This window comes from Panthera tigris, chromosome E2, assembly GCF_018350195.1.
Source record: "Panthera tigris isolate Pti1 chromosome E2, P.tigris_Pti1_mat1.1, whole genome shotgun sequence".
Taxonomy (NCBI): Eukaryota; Metazoa; Chordata; class Mammalia; order Carnivora; family Felidae; genus Panthera; species Panthera tigris.
Window position 1 is genome coordinate 58,030,456 of NC_056674.1, and position 19,634 is coordinate 58,050,089.

The 19,634-nt window shown below is 54.1% G+C and overlaps 1 protein-coding gene across 2 annotated transcripts; it reads right to left on the reverse strand.

The window, feature by feature from the left end:
• Window positions 1-771: 771 nt before the first annotated feature.
• On the reverse strand, window positions 772-19,075 carry GINS2 (GINS complex subunit 2). Of its 2 annotated transcripts, XM_042967992.1 has the most exons (9): window positions 18,230-19,075; window positions 15,525-15,582; window positions 15,270-15,419; window positions 14,001-14,112; window positions 13,307-13,415; window positions 12,458-12,572; window positions 8,696-8,795; window positions 5,387-5,513; window positions 4,436-5,277 (listed from the first exon to the last, which is right to left on the reverse strand). In XM_042967992.1, the coding sequence occupies exons 4-9, from the start codon at window positions 14,054-14,056 to the stop codon at window positions 5,152-5,154; spliced, it is 633 nt and encodes a 210-aa protein (XP_042823926.1). In that variant the 5' UTR covers window positions 14,057-14,112; window positions 15,270-15,419; window positions 15,525-15,582; window positions 18,230-19,075; the 3' UTR covers window positions 4,436-5,151. The 2 variants fall into 2 exon arrangements, with proteins under 2 accessions (XP_042823925.1, XP_042823926.1); XM_042967991.1 differs by lacking the exons at window positions 15,525-15,582; window positions 18,230-19,075 and adding an exon at window positions 772-859 and having other exon boundaries at window positions 5,103-5,277; window positions 15,270-15,388.
• Window positions 19,076-19,634: the final 559 nt, after the last annotated feature.

The following is a 19,634-nucleotide window of genomic DNA, read 5'->3' on the forward strand; positions in this document are numbered from 1 at the left end:
CGTCCCCTTCTGCCCCCGGCGCGGGGTCGGCCTCGCTCCTCCCCAGGACGGAGACCGGCTTCGGCAGAAGGAAGGTGGGGTGCATTTTCCTGGTAAAGGGCTTGTTTGTTTGTCACTTGTCTGCAAAATTCTCTTCGAAGCAACAGGTCCTAGGAGCCCACAAAGCACCAATACCGAAGCCTCACCCACAGGCTTTTCCCCGGAAAAGCTCTTATCTAAAGTGCATCACCCAACTGAAGGTACCTTTTTATTACTCGGTGGGGGAAAATGTACAGAGCTCTATGTATACATACGTTCACACCCACGAAATTGTTACTGCGGTGGGTTGTGTTTTCATACAAACGTAAATTTTGAGAGAAAAGTCAAAGGTGCTTCAGCCTTGTACTGTGTATATATATTAAAAAAAAAAACAAAGTTTTGTATGTTTTTATTACTTTAATTATTGTTATAAAAAGCCTGCCATTTTTAAATATGTGGTTTGGGGGGATTTTTGTTTGTTTGTTTTCCTGTTTGGGGGTTCTGTTTGTTTTTTTGCTTTTGTTTTCCTGGGCAAAAAAACTTGCTTTTAGTGTTTGTACTGCTGCTGGTCAGGACATTAAACTATTGAAGTGTTTTTAACAATTAAAGAAGAAGAAAAGTAAAAGAGCTTACCACTGGCGCCTATGCGATCACTTCATTTTTGAGTTGCACCAGAAAGTGACGTAGAAAGCCATGTGTTGTTCCTTCTTACCTCCTCCTGTCCCCTCCCCCTGGCTCTGGAGCGCAGACAGAACCAGTTGCTACTGTGGAGGGGCTCGGCCCCCGGCGGGCAGAGGCCGCCCGGTGCCGCCGAGCGCGCCCGCGGCTCTGCCGGAAGAACCTGTCAGGAAGGGAGCGAGTTCTGTGATAGGATTCTAAGGTGTCTTACAGCAGTCTGAGAACAGGTGCAAAGTAGAAACTTTAGAAGCTTTATTTAGATGCAAAGCTTTGTAAAAGCCTAAAAGTAGGTAAACCATGTCTGAGCTGAACTTCCCCTCCTTTCGAACTTACTGTCCTGAGCACAGCAGCGGCTAGAAACCGGGGAAGCCCTCTCTCTCCGCGCAAAGCAGTGTTTCCTTCTCGGCCCCGTTCCAGCTCATCCAGGCGGGGTCTCCTCTCGCCCGAGTGGGCCCGAGTGGGCCCAGACCCGAGGCCCAAGCAGCCAGGGGCGGGTCCGTCGGGGGTGGGGGTGGAGGCAAGAACCTCGATGGCCGCTGTCCCTTTCACCCTGGGTCAGGGACAGGCTGGCCGACCTTCAGGAAGGCTACTCACTGCGCTCGGTGGCCGCGCCCTCGGCACCAGACCTTAGCTGTGCAGAACAGCTTGCTGGCAGATGGCATTGTGTTGCTTTATCTGTTCCCACACAGTTTGCTTTGTATGTCTGCCAAGAATCTTCTAGTTATTAGCAAACTCAGACAAAAAGTGCCGCCAGTATTATCAGCAGTCAACGAGCGCCTTCCTCTCCACAAAAACGACTCGAGAACGCAGGCCTGTGCTGCGGGCCTCCCCTCCCCTGCAAAGACACTGGGAGACCAACTCGTTCCACAGGTGGGGACGGGTGTTGAGAGGGGGCTCTGCTGCTAGCGGTCAGGGGACGAGATGACCGAATTGCTCCCGAGTCGGCTGGCTCGTTCCGCTCTGAAAGAGCAAGCTCAAGGGCTCCACCTCAGCACCCCGCTCCCCGCCCTCCCCCGGCCCCAGAAAAGGGCTGGACGCCCCTGCTAAGCAGCTTGGGGAGGGCTTGAGGAAACAGCCCCCGCCCCGCCCCTCAGCCTCCGAGGGGAGCCCCCTGTTGGGGTGCTGTTACAGGTCGAGGGCCACGCCCACGGGGGGCGGTCACCACCCAGGGGTGGGTGCAGCTAGAAGGGCTCCGCTCCCTGCCGCTGGAGACTAACCGCCTCCCCTGCCTTCCAGCTTCGGTCCCTCCTCCTCCCCGCACTCCCACCTCTCAGTAGAAAGACAATCAGAATACAGACCAGTAAGGCAGCACGAAGAAACTAAGGAAGGGAAGAAAGCAGGGGTGCACCACGAGGAGCTGGCTTTCCCGTCCGGTGGCTAGTTTTCGTTTTCAGAGGGTTTGGAAACAACAGCACCACCTCTCTTCAGTTTGGGCTTGAAAATGGACAAATGCGTGATCCTTGTCCGCTATTTCACGTTGAGTTTAAAAGACAGAGTTGAGAAGTACGCCAGATCTGCTCTAGAACTCATTACGTAACTCGGGTCAGTATTTTCGTGGAGACCCCCGTCTTTCACGACCTTGTGTCTTCCTGCCGCCCCTGCGAGACCAGGCTGCCGTCCGTCCTCAATGGGACTGCACTCCGCTTGTGAGGGTCCTCTTCCAAAGTGGGGTCCTGGGGTTCTGCATTTAATCCCATCATTAGAAATGAACTTGGCGCTTACGACCTGATCCTTTGAAAACGTTTCCTCTAATTAGAGCCAAAGGGACATAAAATCATGACCTCTGTCCATTATCTCAGATAAGTGACCAAGATAGGACTTAACAGGATTTTTTTTTTCTACAGAATATAGGCTAAACACTTCATTGGCATTCACATTCTAATAGATTACATCCTTAAGGAAATTCCAAGAATACTTAGAGGAGCCCGCACTCTCGGCAGCGGAGGATCCTAGTCCAAGAAGGTCTGTACGTGGAATGGGTTTTCCTCCAGTAGCTCGATAAGGCTGCCGAATCTCAAAAATCAGGCGCCCCCTTTCCCCTCTGAGCGGTCTTCAAAGTAGAAAATTCCAGGGATCCACCACAAGATGGAGATGGTCGGCACAAGCCAATTCTGTAACTCTCGGCCACTTAGCAGCAGAAATATCCCGCACCCCACGGAAGCCCGTACCTGACTTCTCCCGTCTCACAGTAGCCAGTCCCAACCTGTTGATCCAGCACTTAACTTAGACTCCTTCATTCTGCCTTGACCTGAGGAAGGCCACGCTGATTGGTTGTGTTACTTTGTATGTGGCCTGTGCTCACTTGCTAGAACAGTAAAACCAGTACAGGGGAGGGAGGAGGGATGCCTCGGTCACTCTGGGGGCAGTTTAGATGCTGTGAAATTAAACCTGTTCTAAGTGTACTTGTTTGAATTAATTGTATTGTAATATTATTTGTTGAATGTAGTAATTAGGTATTTATGAATATATTGCTGTAATTTCTGACAACATCCAAAAAAATAAAATCTTCCTAAATCATGTTAAGAGGCAAATCTTTTGTATGTCCTAATAGGGCCAAAAAAAAAAAAAAAAAACAACCCAGCAGCCCAGCCATCTAGCTTTAGAGGTAAAATGTGAAGACAGGTTTTAAAAGAAAGGTATTAAGGGGTGAGGTCTGAGCTCTGCAGGACTCCTGGCTCTCCCCAGTACCGTGCGGTTTCATTCCAGAAGAGTCCCCAGATGAAAAGGCAAGTCCTGTCATCCGAAAGCAACCCTCTACACTGTCCCCTTAAATGACAGAGAGCAGTCTGCTCCGTGTCTGGCCCTTCAGTGCTCAGATAACAACCATTGGCTGTTTGTCGGAGGACAGCTGGGGAGCGATCTGGAACGGAGAAACAGTGCTTGAGTCACATCAGGTGAGTTTGGGCTTTGAACACTAAAGGGCAAACACCAGAAGCCGTTCTTTCTGCTCAGCTGATCACGCGTGTAAAAGTGATCACTCCGAAAAGCCCGAGGGAGAGCAGGCTCCTGACCGTGCTACTATCAAAAGCCAGCTGGGTACAGAACCTTCTATCCCTTGTATGCCTCCAAAGCATCATCTCTCCCCTCAAGGTAAGGTAATTTCTAGAGCGATTCTAAACCGCAATTGAAAGGTATTTCTCCTCGGACAAGAAATGATCCTTCCTTGAGACGCTGCCTCCAGCAAAGTCTCTCCTCTCCATCAAGGGCAGCAGCACAGGCCCTCCCAGAACAATGCCTGGAGCCTCGTCACGTGCCCCAGAGCACACAATCCATTTTTCCCACGCTTTCCTTTCTTTAAGTTCTTAGTTCATGAATCTCCTTGTGAAAAGTCTGCAGGGTCACCACAAGTCAAGTCCCTGCAGAACCTTTACTCCTTCCTTTGTCCCATCTCCAGCTTACTTACTTGGCCTTTCCCAGGCCCCGGCCTGTTCTTCATTCTGTTCTCCTAAGGCCTTTTCTTCCCATACGGGCCATGTCTTGCAAATCTATGTCTGGGTTCATCTTTTCTTTGTATAATCAATCCAAGGAATCCTAAATCATGCCAAGGCCACATGTCCTGCCACCTCCAGAATGGCTTCTGAGTCCAAAGATGACCCCTGGTGTGGTCTTGTACGTTTTTTTAACTTGGAGAGCTTACGTGCATGCACGCACACACACATCCAAGCGGCAGAGAGAATCCCGAGCAGGCCCCATGCTGTTAGTGTGGAGGGCCACGCGGGGCTCAGACCCACAAACCAGGAGATCATGTCCTGAGTCAGACGCTTAAGGTACTGAACCACCCAGGCGCCCCCCTGGCTTTCCTCCTGATAAGCAGCCCTGCACCTTAACCAGAAGTACCCAAGAGAACAGTGTGAAGACTACCCCTGATCTCCATTTGATCAGTCAGGCCATTTCAGCCATGGGACTTGCTCCCTTGGCAGGAATGCAGAAGAAAACCCCAGTTCAAGAATTGGGCGGATTCCATCTTTATTGAGCTCAGATGGTCAACTGTGTCCTTCTCTGTGAGCAAACTCAAGGAGAGGCTAAGTTTAGCCCAAGAGATCAGCGTTGGTCAAGAAAGGAAAGTCCTAGGCCACATCGCCACTCCTACTGTATCCTACTCTAAAACACAAAACATCACCGAATGCTCACCCACACGACAACCACCCGGGAGGCCGGAGGCTCTGCTAGGAAAGATCACCTGTTTCGCCAAAGCTGCTTTTTTCCCCCCATAAGAGAACAGCTGGCTCCCAGAGACAGATGTGGAATTCAAGTGTCTCGATGACTGAGCACGAACCTGTTGCTTTCCACCAATGTCACGAACCCATTCCTGGTTTCGGTACACAGTTTCTCAGGCGTTTAAAAACGGTTCTAGAACACTCCAGGAATAAGAGTGCCCCTACCACGTCTCGGGCACGCACACATACCACCTGGCACGCCTCCGGCCGGCCTTTCTTTACAAATTCGGGTCTTTCTCTAGAAGTCTTGCGACTGGACGCTCTCCGAAGGTTGCAGGTTGGTACGGAGTTTGTACATGTGATTGAGCGCTTGTGTGAGGAAAGCCCCGCTGGTGTTGATTTCCATCAAGGTCAGGTTATCCAGCTAAAACGCAAGAGAAAACCGACTGGGTTGGTTGGGGAGTGTTTGATTTGAGAAAATGTAAAATCTACTGAGAGGGGGCGTCCCTCCGCCCCGCCCCCACCGCGCCCACCTTGGCATGGGCCTCCTGCTGCCGCACGAAGCTGTCCGCAGACACCCGCAGTTTGGCAATGCGAGTATCCCACACATCCTTGATCAGGGTCCGGATCTCATCCGCTTTCGGGATGTTGTCTGAAGCGCTGAGGGAAGGAAATGAGAAAAAAATCACATTGGTAGACTACAGACGGCAACGTCTGGGGAGAAGCGGCCTTTGCTTTTTAAGCAGGCTCCACACCCAAATGGGGAGCTCAAACTCACCACCCGCACCACCCACTGAACCAGCCAGGTGCCCTTCCGGGTAGAAGTGGCTGCTTAAAGACTGCTGCTCGGGCTCAGGGAAACACGAGCCGTTATAAATACAAAATGCGTTTCCCTTTGTTTTCAGTTTGAAGAGGTAAACGTTTCTGGCAGGTAAGCTGGGTGCCAAGCAAATTCAGCCACGATCCATCCGCACAAAGTTACTCGTGCTCATGTCAGCTGCCCCGCGGCAGGCCGCAGCGCGAGACCTTCGGAGAGTAAGCTAGAAGTCGGACATCCTCTGTCTCAGGGTAACGGAGTGTTCTGTGCCGCAGAGGTTCCACCTTGAATGAGGTTGCTTCACGGGCCGGCTCAAAGGTCATGACTTCTATGCTCACGCCTCCTCGCTTATCCAAGGGCTTACAACCCACCAGGGGAAGACAACAGCCCTGTGCCGGCCACTGGGCTCGCACCACAAAGCAGTTCTGGCCTCCCCAAAGCTCTGAAGGCTAGGGACGGTCCCAGTCCACAGAGAAAACAAGTACGCTTACAGAAACCGAAGAAGAAGCTGCACATTAGCATAAACCCGGCAAACCTATATACAGTGAATTCTGGGTAAAAGTTTGGAGTCGGCAAGGGTCAGTGTGACGGCCGTCCCATTGGGAGCTAGATTGTCAACGAACCTTTGAAGGAGAAGACAAAAGAGAAGACGAAAGCAGAGGCCAACACCATCCGCCACCAGGCATGCTGGGAAAGCTGAAAGTAGCTTGTGATCAGCAGTGGAGAATCAGAGGTACAGAATCTACACGGTGGATTGGATTGAAGACCCAAACATTTGGATCTGACGCTCCGAATAGCAGGTTAAGGAACAAAGGACCCCAGCCACTTTGTTAACTGAACTGCAGAACAAAGGTAAAATTAGGGCCCCTGGCCGAATGAGTCACAAAGAATTCTTAAACAAGAGTTTCGATAGGAACCGCATACGTAAGACACTGAACTTCAGAAACTAAACATGTTGGGGCACTGGGGCGGCTCAGTAGGTTGAGCATCCGACTCTTGATTTTGGCTCAGGTCACGATCTTGTGCTGCGTGCGATCGAGCAGGGCGCCTGCTTGGAATCCTCTCTCCCCCTCTCTCTAGCCCTCCCCTGCTCGTGCTGGCTCAAAAAATAAAGAAACAAAAAAACAAAACAAAAACTAAAGATGAGCAGGCCCCTCGCCTCGGCGTCCGTATTTTCCCTTCCGAGTCACCTTCTCTGCTGCCCCACGAGGCTCTCAGATCCTTCGGACACCCTCCCGGGGCCTCTGCGGCCCCAGAATGACAGCCCGGGCTCCCCTCCCCTTCACACCTGCCCCATCAGCTCTGCTTCCCCAAACGTAACAGGTCCCTGCCTCCTACCTACAGCGTCCCCTCCTCTCGTCAACTGTCCCTCGTTTTTCAAGCCAAGGATCCCTTCTCTGGCACCAGCAGGCGGCTGCATCCCGGCATAATGGGAACGGCACTCCTCAGGCTGCCGGTCAACAGGCTCACACCGCTCGCCAACTGACTGGGTATGTGAGCAGGGGACAGGTAGAGAGGAGAGCGAGACAAAGAATGCCACACCCCAACGTGGGGCTCGAACTCACCAACTGTGAGATTATGACCTGAGCCAAAATCAAGACGTGGACGCTTAACTGACTGAGCCACCCAGGCGCCCCACGCTTTTGTTATTTATTTAATTTTTTGTTTTCAGAGAGCAAGCACGCAGGGGGGGGGGGGGAGGGACGGTGGAGGAGGGGGAGAGAGAGAGAAACTTAGGCCCCATGCTCAGCACCGGGCCCAACAGGGCCCAACTGAGCCACCCAGGTTCCCCCCATTTTGCAGATCACATTCTAGTAAAACTCATCCACGCTTGCCTGCCCCCCTCTACTGACGTCATTCGTTCATTCAACAAACGTGTGCACCAGGCACCGTACTAGTGCAAATTAGTCCCTACCCATTCCCACTAGCACTGGGGTGGGGGTGGCAGGGCACAGCCACACGAGTGACTACGAGACCACGGCTGACAAACGCCACGGGGCTACAGAGCTGCCGAGAGGACAGGCACACAGAACCTGTGAGAGAGCCCCCGTCAGGCTAAACCGAAGGAGGGAGCAGAGAATAGAGGGACCTACTGGACACAGGGAACACAGTACGGAAGCCCCGAGGACCCTGGTACGTGTACAGAAGTGAGAGGCCGACGTGGGAATCAGAGGGAAGAAGGTTTAAGAGCCGTGAGAGAAGGCAGGACTTTGCAAGCCGTAATCGGGACATCAGCCCAAACCCTGGACAGGCTCCAAGGAACAGGGGAGTCACAAGCCGCTCCGTCTTTAAAAGACTACTCTGGGGCGCCTGGGGGGCTCAGTCGGCGAAGCGTCCGACTCTTGATGTCGCCTCAGGTCACGACCTCCTAGCTGTGAGATCAAGCCCCGTGTCAGGTTCCTTGCCCGGCACGGAGCCTCCTTAAGATTCTGTCCCTGCCTCTGCCCCTCTTCCCAGCTCATTCACTCGCTCGCTCGGGGGGGAAAAAAAAAAAAAAAAAAGTTTTCCTCTTGAACAACCAAAAAGCAGCAGCCAACGGGGAGTCAGAACTGGACACAGGGAAACAAGAAGTGACCGCACCACAGGTTTTGCCACTAGCGGGCTTTCATTACAGGTAGGGTTCCGAGCGAGCGCGAGCCCTCTGGCCTTTCCTGCGGAGGCCGTGCGAGAACTCCTGCGCACAAAGACCGAGGGGTAAAGCTTCACTCAGAGAGCCCAGCTACGGTTAAGAATAAAGGCCGGAGAGGAGAATGGAGGCTCACACGTGGGTCCAAGGCCAAGTGACAGAGAGCCGAGGGATTGCCTAGGAGAGGGAGGGGTGGGAAGAGGAAAGGGAAAAGGAGGGAGCCCAGGCAAGGGTGCGTGCACACACACGCCTCCCGGATTACCGACCCGAGGAACCGGGTGGCCAGGGACGCCGCTGACCCCAGAGGTGAACGTGCGACAGGATAGGAGGGACAGGCCAGGGGAGGAGAATCACGAGTTGTATCCCACAGGTGGGCTCTAAGAAGGGAAACGTACTTACTGATTTAACAGGAGTTTGGTAAGTTCCATGTAGTAAGGGCTAGGCATAGGGGTAAAAGTTTCTTCCTTTCGCTCGTGATCCCTAATCTTCTCCAACTTTTCTGAAATTTAGAAGAGTATACGTTTACCATCACCACACCCAGCGTATTTTTTAAGCCTTCCAAATGAACCAAATGTCTCTATTACCTATTCGATTAACTACCAAAAACATGAAGAAGAAGAAAACACTTTTTGGAATCACACACCAGTCACCAGATGGTTCAGGGTCTATTTCCCCCAATATTTCTCTTATGGAAGGTCGTAAATTTCCTTCACCGTTGCTGCTTTGGCCCCGCAGGGTCTATTACTGAAGAAAGGACGTCAGAGTTCTTAGGGAAAGAGCACAGCGTCCTGCCTTTGATGCACAAAAGGACCGGCTGCTGGAGAAACTTACTTAGGCGTCTTCCAGAAGAGCAAGCCGGCTCTACACCGCGGCCACTGCGGCCGGGGCGGGGGGCGGGGTGAGGACACCGGAGGGCTGACGCTCGCAGCTGGAGTCACTCGGTGGAGCCCAGTCCCCATCTCCCTGTCTCGCTGGTCTGAGAAAGTCCTGAACCTGAACTGGCCACTGTTGCTAAAGGACACACACACACACACACACACACACACACACACACACAACTATGCTGGGGGTCTCGCTCTCAGTGGTGGCCCCCATTCTCCCCTGGTGCCATACTGCAGCCCAAAGTTCGAGCCTCACACTGGGTGTAAACATTCTCCCGACAGCACCTACCAAACCATCTTTCCAAGTTAAACTTCCTTTCTTCGACCACTCGGGGGGGTGTCTATTCTACCCCTCCACCAACACAGCTCACCAAGACCCCCACGGCCTCTGCTCAGCCAAACCCAATGGTTCCATCTGTCCTCACATCTGACAAAGATCAAACCTCCCCAGGGCAGGTTTATTATTTGATTTCTGGAACACCATGCTCTGAGGACTCTTGTCTCGCGGATTCTTCCAGGCCTTCCTGACCTCTCTCTCAGCACTGGGATATGGAGCTCAGTCCCCTGACCCCTCCGCCACCCAAACCACATCCCATGTGGCTTCATCCTGCCTCATTTAAATACCATCTAAACACTCCTGATGACCTCCTCATTCATATCCCCCCATCTCCCCTTCCCAAGCTCCCTGACCAAAGACTCCTGCTCACATGATTTCTACCTGGATGTCCAATAGGCACCTCCAGTGTAACACGGTCAGACCCCGACTCCTGGTCCCCACCCCAGCCCTCACGCTCCTGCAGTCTCCCCCAGCTCAGGGAACAGCACCTCCGTAGCCTTCTGTAGTTCAGGCCAGCAACCCTGGCAACCGTTTTTTTTTGTTGTTGTTTTTAAGTTTACTTACTTACTTATTTTGAGAGAGAGAGGAAATCCAAGAGGCTCCATACTGGCAGCACAGAGACCGCGGCAGGGCTTGAACTCATGAACCGTGAGATCAAGACCTGAGCCGAAATCAAGAATCTGACGCTTACTTAACCAACTGAGCCACCCAGGCACCCCCACCCTGGCATCCATTCTTAACTCTCCTCTCAGATCCCACAGCCCGTCCTTCAGCAAATCCTGTGAATTCTTCCTTCAAAATACACCTAGGGGCACCTGGGTGGCTCAGTCAGTTGAGCGTCCAGCTCTTGATTTGATTTGGGCTCAGATCATGGCACAGTTTGTGGCTTTGAGCCCTGAACAGGGCTCTGCGCTGACAGCGTGGAGCCTGTTTGGGATTCTCTCGCCCCCTCCCTCTCTGCCCCTCCCCTGCTCACACGCTCTCTCTCAAAATAAACAAACTCAAATACGCCTCGACTCCAACCCCGTCTGCCCACCTCCAGTATCTAAATCAGTATGAAACACCTCTGTTCAAACTCTGCAACGAATCGAAAAGACTGACATCACCCAACGGCGGCCAGGATGCGGAACAGTGGGAGCTCGCCTACACTTCTGGCGGGATAAGTGACAGCCCAACCCCTCTGGAGGGCTGGCTGACAGTTTTTTACAAAGTTAAGCACAGTCTGCCCTGTGACCTGGCAATCTGCCACTCTCGGTATTTACCCAAGAGAATTAGAAACGTATATCCACAAAAAGACTTGGACAGGAATGTTCATGAGAGCCTCATTAGCAATGGCCCAAAATGGGAAAGGATCCAAACATCCGCCAACAGAACAATGGGTGACCGAACCGGAGTACTCTACCGTGAATGCAACACTGCTCGGCAACACAAGAATGACGTAATGGCATGTGCAACAGCCTTAAATAAGAGAACTCAACACCTACCAGGTGATTCCGTTTAAAGGACACCCAAGAGCAGGTAGGACTCCGCTACAGCCGCGTAATCCGAAGGCGGCCCGCTCCCGGGCAGAGCCTACTGACCAGTGCTGTTTCACTACTACTCACCCCAGTGTGGCCTCGGCCAGTGAAAAAGCTCGGGTTAACGCCCTCCACACCTTCTCTGGCCCTGACGGGCCTGCGACAAGACAGCCTCTGCCCCCGTCACCTTGGGTCTGGATGGACCCAAACTGCCAGAACAGGAGGTAGCACTAACAGAGCCAGACCTGACAGCGTTCCCTGCTTTGGCAAGAGCCCCTCAGCAGAAGGAACTGGGGGTTTCCCTTTGTTGCAGACCCACCAGGGCCGCCAGCCCCCACCTTTAGGACCGGAAGGAGAAGATGCCCACAGTCTTTCCGGAAGTGTACTTGAGAGTGGCTGGCTCGAAGGGTCCTTGCTTCTAGGAGGGAGGTGCCCCCGGGGGATTCCCAATTGGCAGGGGATGATCAAAGTCACTCAGAGGCCGTTCAAATCCCGTGTGGACCCCCATTCCAAATAAAATGAACGTTCTTTGCTAGAACGAGCTGCTTGTGTCTCAGGTAGGAAAAAGACTGCAAAGGCTCAGGATGAAGCCTGTCTGCATTGTTGTATCTCATTTTCTTTTTTACCGAGGCATAATTAACGCACCATACAACACCCCCATTTAAAATGTACAGTTCAACAGTTTTTAGTATATTTGGAGTTGGGTGTGATCTTTGGGTCTTTTTTTCACTAGCATCACGTGTTCAAGGTTCATTCAGCTGTAGCATAACACGTACTTCATTCCTTTATGTGGCCAAATAATATTCCCTTGTTTGGGATGATGCATCGTTTGCGTGCACGCTGTACCAGGTAAGATGAGTCTGAGCCACATGCAAGCCTAGAGAAGTATCTTCTAAGTAAACCGTATCCCTGATGTGGGGCTGCAACTCGCGACCCCAAGATCACGCGTTGCATACGGAACCAGCCAGGGGCCCCGACAGAGTTATTTTTTTTAAAGTCCCAAGAAATGCCCCTTCAACGTCATACGATAGTTTTAAATGTAAAGCAAGTTGAGGGGCACCTGGGTGGCTCAGTCGGTTGAGCGGCCGACCTCGGCTCGGGGCACGTTCACACGGTTCGTGAGTTCAAGCCCCGCGTCGGGTCTGTGCCGACGGCTCAGAGTGCGGAGCCTGCTTCAGATTTTGTGTTTCCGTCTCTCTCTGCCCCTCCCCTGCTCATGCCCTGTCTCTCACTCTCTCTCAAAAATAAATTTAAAAAAATGTGACAGCGTGACATCGGTAACAGCCATGAGCGAGCTCTGCCAGGTGAGTCTCCAAGCACTCATTACCTTCAGCTGATCAGCGGCTGGTGGCCTGCGTGGAAGGGGCCCCCTGCTTCCACCCGAAGGGCGGGGGTCACCCCAGCTCTGCTGCACCCACATGCTTACCCACATCCATCCACTCAGGAGGAATCAGCCGACACTTCTGTCTTTGTTTCAGGTTAATCGCCAACCACAGAGGCACCTCCACCGGTAAGCCGGGGTTAAAAGGCCCCAGGTCCCCCTACCAAAAGAAAATCGAGCCCCCAGTAAGACAAAACAGGGCAACGAGCGTCACCGGACCCCACTGCTGTCCAGCGAGAGAAAGGGCGCCGCACAAGCCGAAACCCAAAGAAATCTAAAAGCCCAGCTGCGAACACAGACCCAGGGAGGCCACTCCAAGCGAGGGAGCACACCTGGCCAGCCCACCGGGGCCGGTTTCCGGGAGGACGACGGGGAACAGCTGAGGGGCCGGGCCCAGCCCGCGGACTTGGTCTCTCCGGGCCCAGACTCACAACGTCGCCCCATCTGTTCGTCCCCTCGTCTCCTCGGCGTCCCTCGCCCTCCGTTCCCCCCTCTCGTATTCCGACCCCCCCCCCGCCTTACTCCCCCCGGCCACTCAGGGTTCCCCCACGACCACTCGGCGTCCCCCCACCCTGTATTCCCCCCTCCCAGCGACCACGCGGCGTCCCCCCACTCCGTACTCCCCCCCCGCCACTCGGCGTCCCCCCTCCCCCCGTACTCCCCCCGCCCCCGCCACTCGGCGTCCCCCCACCCTGTACTCCCCCCGCCCCCGCCACTCGGCGTCCCCCATCCCGTACTCCCCCGGCCACTCGGGGTCCGCATCCGTACTCCCCGCCCCCCCCGCACTCCTCCCCACCACTCGGCGAACTGGAGGCCAGGCGTCCGCAGAAGCTCCGACACTAGGGCCTTTCTCAGGAGCTGGGGTCTGAGGCAAAGGCCCGGCCCAGCCCTTACCCCGATGAGGTAGATCTTGTCCAGGCTGAAGTTTGGGATAATGGTAACCAGCTCCTTCTCAGCCAAAAACTCCACTTCAGCCGCGTCCATGCTGGCGCCTCCCGCAGCCCTACAAGGTCCAGGGAAGCGCGGAAGCCTCAGCTTTCCCGCCACCGCGCGGGGCCCGGCCCCCGGCCGGAACGAGCATCGGCAACCAATAGCAAAGCGGCGCTCTCCCCTGAGCGGCGGGAGGCGGGGACGGCGGCCGCTTCGAGCCTACGGATTGGCGAGGGTCAACTAGGCTGAGAGCAGACCACGCCCCCCGGCTGCGGGCCGCGTCCCCAAGCCGCCGGCCCCGGCCCCGCCCCTCAAGCGTCGCCGTCCCGCCCCTCTCACGTCCCAACCCCGCCCCTCCCGCGGCCCGGCACCGCCCCTCTTATGGCGTGACCATGCTCCTCTCGCGGCCCGACCCCGCCCCTCCCTGGTTGACCCCGCCCCCGGCCCCGCCCCTCTGACGGCCCGGCCCACCCCCTCCCGCGGGGCGGCCCCGTACCTTTCGAGACCAGGCCCCGCCCCCACACGTCCCGCGTCGACGTCCTATCCCCCCCTTCCGCGTCCCGGCCCCGCCCCTCTCCCGGCTCCTCCCCGCCCCGCCCGCGCCGCGGCCACACCCCCTCCCGCGACCCGAAGCGTCCAGACCCCGCCCCCTTCTCACTCCTCTCTCGGGCTCTGCCCCTGGTTCTGCCCGTCCTGCTGCTCAGCTGTCACCATGCTTCCGTGTCCATTCACCTGTCCCGGACGCCTACTCGCCAACACTCTGATTCAAACTGTGGGTGGAGTTCGGGGGACGTCTACATTGGGTCCCGCACAGGGCCAGGAGTAAATGCATTTATTATTAGGCCACGGCGTGACCTGGCTGGACAGACGGCGCCGGGGCCCCAGCGGAGTGAAGGAAAGTCTAGTTCTCTTAACTTCACAGCCTTCTGTCCTGTCTTTACATATTGGTCAGAACCTATAAAAATGCGCATTCCTCCACCCGACCCGCATGTTCCAGCTCAGAAAGTTCGGGAAGAGGCTCAGAGTTCTACGTGGGCAAGGACCCCAGGTGAGTTTCCTGAAGGCTGCTGCACAGTCCCTCCACGCGGCGAGCTTTTGTAACACCTGATAGTGGTTCTCACACTCTTCTGTGTCAGAATCCCCTAGAAGGTGTCAACCTGCACACTTGTAGAAAACTGAATGTTAACCAGGGCCAGGAAAGCTTGCTGGGAGGTGAAGCTGCTGGTTGCAGGCTAGAAGGGACAGGCAGTGGGCTGCATTTGAACCCTGGATCACTAGGCCCTGGAGACGGGCGGATTCCAGTGTTGTGAATGCGACAGGAAAGCTGCCCCACCCCAGGTAGCCCCATGTTTTCCTCCCTAGCCCCCCTGAAACTTGCGCCATGCACCTGCCTCCTGTAGGGTTGCCAGAGAGATGAAGTAAGGCCATAATTAAGTTCTGCCCACCCACATGGCCTAGAAAGCTATGTCTGCTGTTTATCTGCCATTTATTAAGACAAACACTTTCAAAGCCTGGCTGTCTCAGTCTGTGGAGCAGGTGACTGTTTTTTTCTTTTTGGGGGGGCGGGGGGCTCTGGCCCCTGACTCTTTCTTTTTTTTTTTTTTTTTAAGTAATCTCTACACCCAGCATGGGTCTCGAACTCATGACCTTGAGATCAAGAGTCAGATGTTCTACCAACTGAGCCAGCCAGGCACCGCAGAGGGAGCTATTCTTGATCATGGGGTCCTGAGTTAGAGCCCCTCATTGAGCGTGGAGATTTTTTGAAGGAAATAAAAGGGGGGGGGGAATAAATAAAAGGTCCCTCTGGATGCTGTGCGACGGAAGGCAAGTGACTACTTTGAACCTCAGTCTCTTCATCTGCAGACGAGGTAGGAATGAGAAGAACCCTGGGATGTTTGGGGAGCGGGGGGGGGGAGCTGCAAGCCACCTGGTCCCTCCTGAAATAGAAGCTCCCTCAGGCATCTGCAGAGGGTGTATGCCAGCTTGTCTGGGTTTTGACTGATAGGGGAATGTTTTCTTGACTGGCAAATATTTGTGCTCCGCAGTTGGCGAGGCTTCCCTCCCTGATTTTCACAGCCTGTAAAAGAGCAAAGGAAAAGAGCTGGTGGGAAAGCTGAGGTTCAGAGAGACCACGCACGGCGGGACGAGTGGAAAAGCTAGCAGAGCCCGGGGGCCACATCACCTGAGTCTCCTTGTCCTCGTCTGTCGAACAGGGGCAGGGCTGCCCTTACCTCACTGGGCTGTTGAGAGAACAAGATGAGACGGCGAGCATTACACACTGCGAAAATGATGACATCTTCGAGTCTCAAACAGGAGCATACGTCGGGGTCACCTGGCCAGGGAGGGGGGGGCGGTTAAATGTGTTTCCATACCCAGAAGCATGACTCACAACAGTTGAGAGGTGGAAACCACTCAAATGTCCTTCAACCGAGGGACAGAGGAACGAAACATAGTCTGTACATACTGTGGAATATTATTCAGCCACAGACAGGAATGAGGAACTGATTTGTCTACAATGGGGATGAACCTTGAATTCATTATGCCACATGAAAACAGCCAGTTACAGGGACGCCTGGGTGGCTGAGTCGGTTGAGCGTTGGACTCTTGAGTTTTGGCTCAGGTCAGGATCCCATGATCATCCTGCTTAATTAAGATTCTCCCTCTCCCTCTTCCTCTGCCTCTCAACCGCTCGCCCTTTCGTGCTCTCTCAAAATAATAACAAGATAATAATAATTAAAATGAAAATAAAATGCCTTCCCTAAGCTCCAGATGTAGACTGATTCAGTGACCATACACCTTACTGTGCAGAAGAATTCCAAACAATGTCTATAGAGACTCTGCCCTCAAGAAGGTAGATACAGGAGGGGCACCTGGGTGGCTCAGTCGGTTAAATGTCTGACCCGGCTCAGGTCATGCTCTCGCGGTTCGTGGGTTCGAGCCCCACATCGGGCTCTGTGCTGACAGCTCGGCTCCTGGAGCCTGCTTCGGATTCTGTGTCTCCCTCTCTCTGCCTCTTCCCCGCTCACCCTCTGTCTCTCTCTCTCTCAAACATAAATAAACAGTAAAAAAAAAACAAAAAAAAAAAACAAAAAAAAAACTATCAAATTCTTCAAAAACAGAGTCTAAAAAACTGTCACAGAGTGGAGAAGCCTAAGGAGACTTCACTCAATGTCACTTGGGGTCCTGGAACAGAAAAAGGACATTAGGGAAAACCTGAGCAAACGTGAGTAGGAGTGGACTTTAGTTAATAACAGTATATCAGGAAACAAGTGCTGGTGAGGATGTGGAGAGAGGGGAACGTCTTCCGCTGCTGGTGGGAATGCAAACTGGTGCAGCCGCTCTGGAAAACAGTGTGGAAGGTCCTCAAAAATGAAAAATAGAGCTACCCTACGATCCAGTAATTCTAATGCTGGGTATATAACTAAAGAACGCAAAAACACTAATCAAAAAGATACATGCATTCCCATGTTTATTATAGCATCATCTATAATAGCCAAACTATGGGAGCAGCCCAAGTGTCCACCAACCGATAAATGGATAAAGAAGATATGGTGTATATATACAATGGGATATTACTCAGCCATAAAAAGGATGCAGTCTTGCCATTTACAACGACATGGATGGAGCTAGAGAGTATAATAAGTGAAATAGGTCAAAGAAAGACAAATAGCATATGATTTCACTCATACGTAGAATTTAAGAAATCAAACAAATGAAGGAAGGAGAAAAAGAGAGGCAAACCAAGAAACAGGCTCTTTTTTTTTTTAATGTTTATTTATTTTTGAGAGAGCTAGAGAGACAGAGTGTGAGCAGGGGAGGGGCAGAGAGAGGGAGACGCAGAATCTGAAGCAGGCTCAGGCTCCGAGCCACCGGCACAGAGCCCAATGCAGGGCTCGAACTCACAAACCATGAGGTCGTGACCTGAGCTGAAGTCGGCCGCTTAACCGACTGAGCCACCCAGTCTCCCCGAGAAACAGGCTCTTAAGGACAGAGAACACACTGATGGTGACCGGAGGGGAGGTGGGTGGGAGATGGGGGAAATAGGCGATGGGGATTCAGGAGGGCACCTGTCCAGATCAGCACCGGGTTGTGTGAAAGGTGTTGAATCACTGGACTGGACACCTGAAACTCATAAACGCTGCACATTAACTAACTGGAAATAAACCTTGCACCTAAAAAAAAAATAATAATAGTGTATCAAAATTGGTCGTTAATTTTGAGAAACGGATCAGAGTAGGGCAGGGGAAACTAGGCGGGCACTCTATGGGAATCCTCCATAGGATTTTTGCAACCTTTCTGGAAATCTAAAGCTATTCTAGAAAAAAAAGAAAAGAAAGAAAAGTTTCTTGAAAACCATCTTGGGGCACCTGGCTGGCTCAGTTGGTGGAGCATGTGACTCTGGGTTTGGGGGGGGGGTCATGAATTCAAGCCCCCAGGCTGGGTAGAGGGACTACTTAAAAAAAAAAGAAATCTCTGCTTTAGGGGCTCCCCCAGGCATCTAAACGCCCCTGGAATTGAACCTGTTGCCTCCTTCAGGATAGTCAGGGCTACAATACCTTCGGTTACGTTAGAATTCAGCCCGGCAGAATGGCACTCAGAAAATGAGTCAGCATCTTGGACTTGGGACCTTAAGGCAGCGGACAAGTGTCCTGGAGCTGCCCCCTCCAGTAAGGCAGCCACTTAGCCCCGTGTGGAAACTGAACATTTGCAGTATGAGCCACAGACTCGGGCCCGGGGTCCTCTGAAGGGTCAGGCGGCCTTGCGTCTGACGTTGGGCCCGCGACCCGCCGACGCACCCCCGCAGGTGATTCTTGGGCCGAGCGTGTTTGGGAAGCACCTGTGGCCCATCTGTGCAAAGCGTGTTCATTCAATCCTTGATTAATTTACCTTGAAGTCTGAATCCCGGCCACGTGAGGGCGATTTTCTTCTAGGGAGGGGAGCGGCCCAGCACGGTGACGAGTTGCCCTGCAGAGTGGAGGAGGTCGGGGAGGCACCACCTGCTTGTACAGGGGAATCACCTGCCCTATGCCCAGGCCGCACCTGGACTAAAGGAGTCACCACCTCTGGGGCATGGCCCCGCCGAGGCTAAAGGCCCCTGAGCTGATAAACGGACTCCAGGCTCCTTCCTGTGGCCTCTGGGGGAAGCTGTGACTCACAGCTGGTGTCACCAGGAGGGGGCTGGAATTATAGTCGCGGCTGCAAAAGGGAAATGCAGACTGGAAAACACCTTCATTCCCTGGTCTCGGCTGAAACAAGTCTTTAGATAGCTCAGAGCAGGGGCCTGATGATAGGGCAGGATGGCTTCCCTAATGGGGACGGGCCACCCAGCTGAGCCCCAGGAGCCTGAGAGCCATGGCTCCCACGTGGGGGGGGCTGTCTCCCCTCCAGGGGCTCCAGGGTGAGGGTGATAACAGGACCTTCTGGCCAGCCGTGACTCTGACCGACAGGTTCAGCTGACCGGCTCCAGCCGGGGCCCACTCTGAACGTCACCACCTCCCGGAGCCACCGCGGGGCTTGGGGGAGGATGACACGAGTGATGCTCAGAGGTGACGGCTCCTACTCTAGGCGGGAGTGGCCTCCTCAGGACAGCCCTCGAGGCACCAGTCTCCCTGCTGAGTGTGCAGCAGACGCCGGCTCTCCAGGGCCCGCTGGGTGAGCTGAGGACGGGATCCTGAGCTCAACGAAGGGCCTTCGGAGGGATGTAGGTTGGGGCGTGACAAGAACAGACTCACGTCTTAGGACAGAGCTGCTGTGGACGCAGCGGGCATGGGAGGCTGAAGCAGAAGTCCAGGTGAGCCGTGGCAATGGCCTGGCCTACAGCGGGGGGGTGGGGTGGGGGTGAGGGGCGGCAAGAGTAGGGACCGGCTAAAAACAGAGCTCAGAGAGTACCTGCCGATCCAGAAAAGCCCTGCAGCACAGGTGGCCAAGGCGGTTCCATCCACCTGTGGCTCCAGGCAGCCGCCCTTCCCCGGAGGCCCCGCGACCTTCCCCCTCCAGGCAGGCCTCCAGGGTTTGGCGGGGGGGAGCCGTCCTGCCAGCCGCTGAAGCACATCACGGCTGAGCCGGGCGCTCTCAAATGGCTCCGACATGGTGCGAATACACTCTTGTCTTTCTGCCATCTGCTGCTGTCATTAAAAAATTACATTTCCATCTGTTTTCACGCTTTTCTCCCCTCCCAGCCTCCCCTCCCGGAGGCATGCAGCATACAGCGTGAGTCCCTAGTCAGGGGCCGGGACGTTCCCTCCCCTCCCGGAAGCTGGGAACTTCTCCGGGACACGCCCGGGTTAGGGGT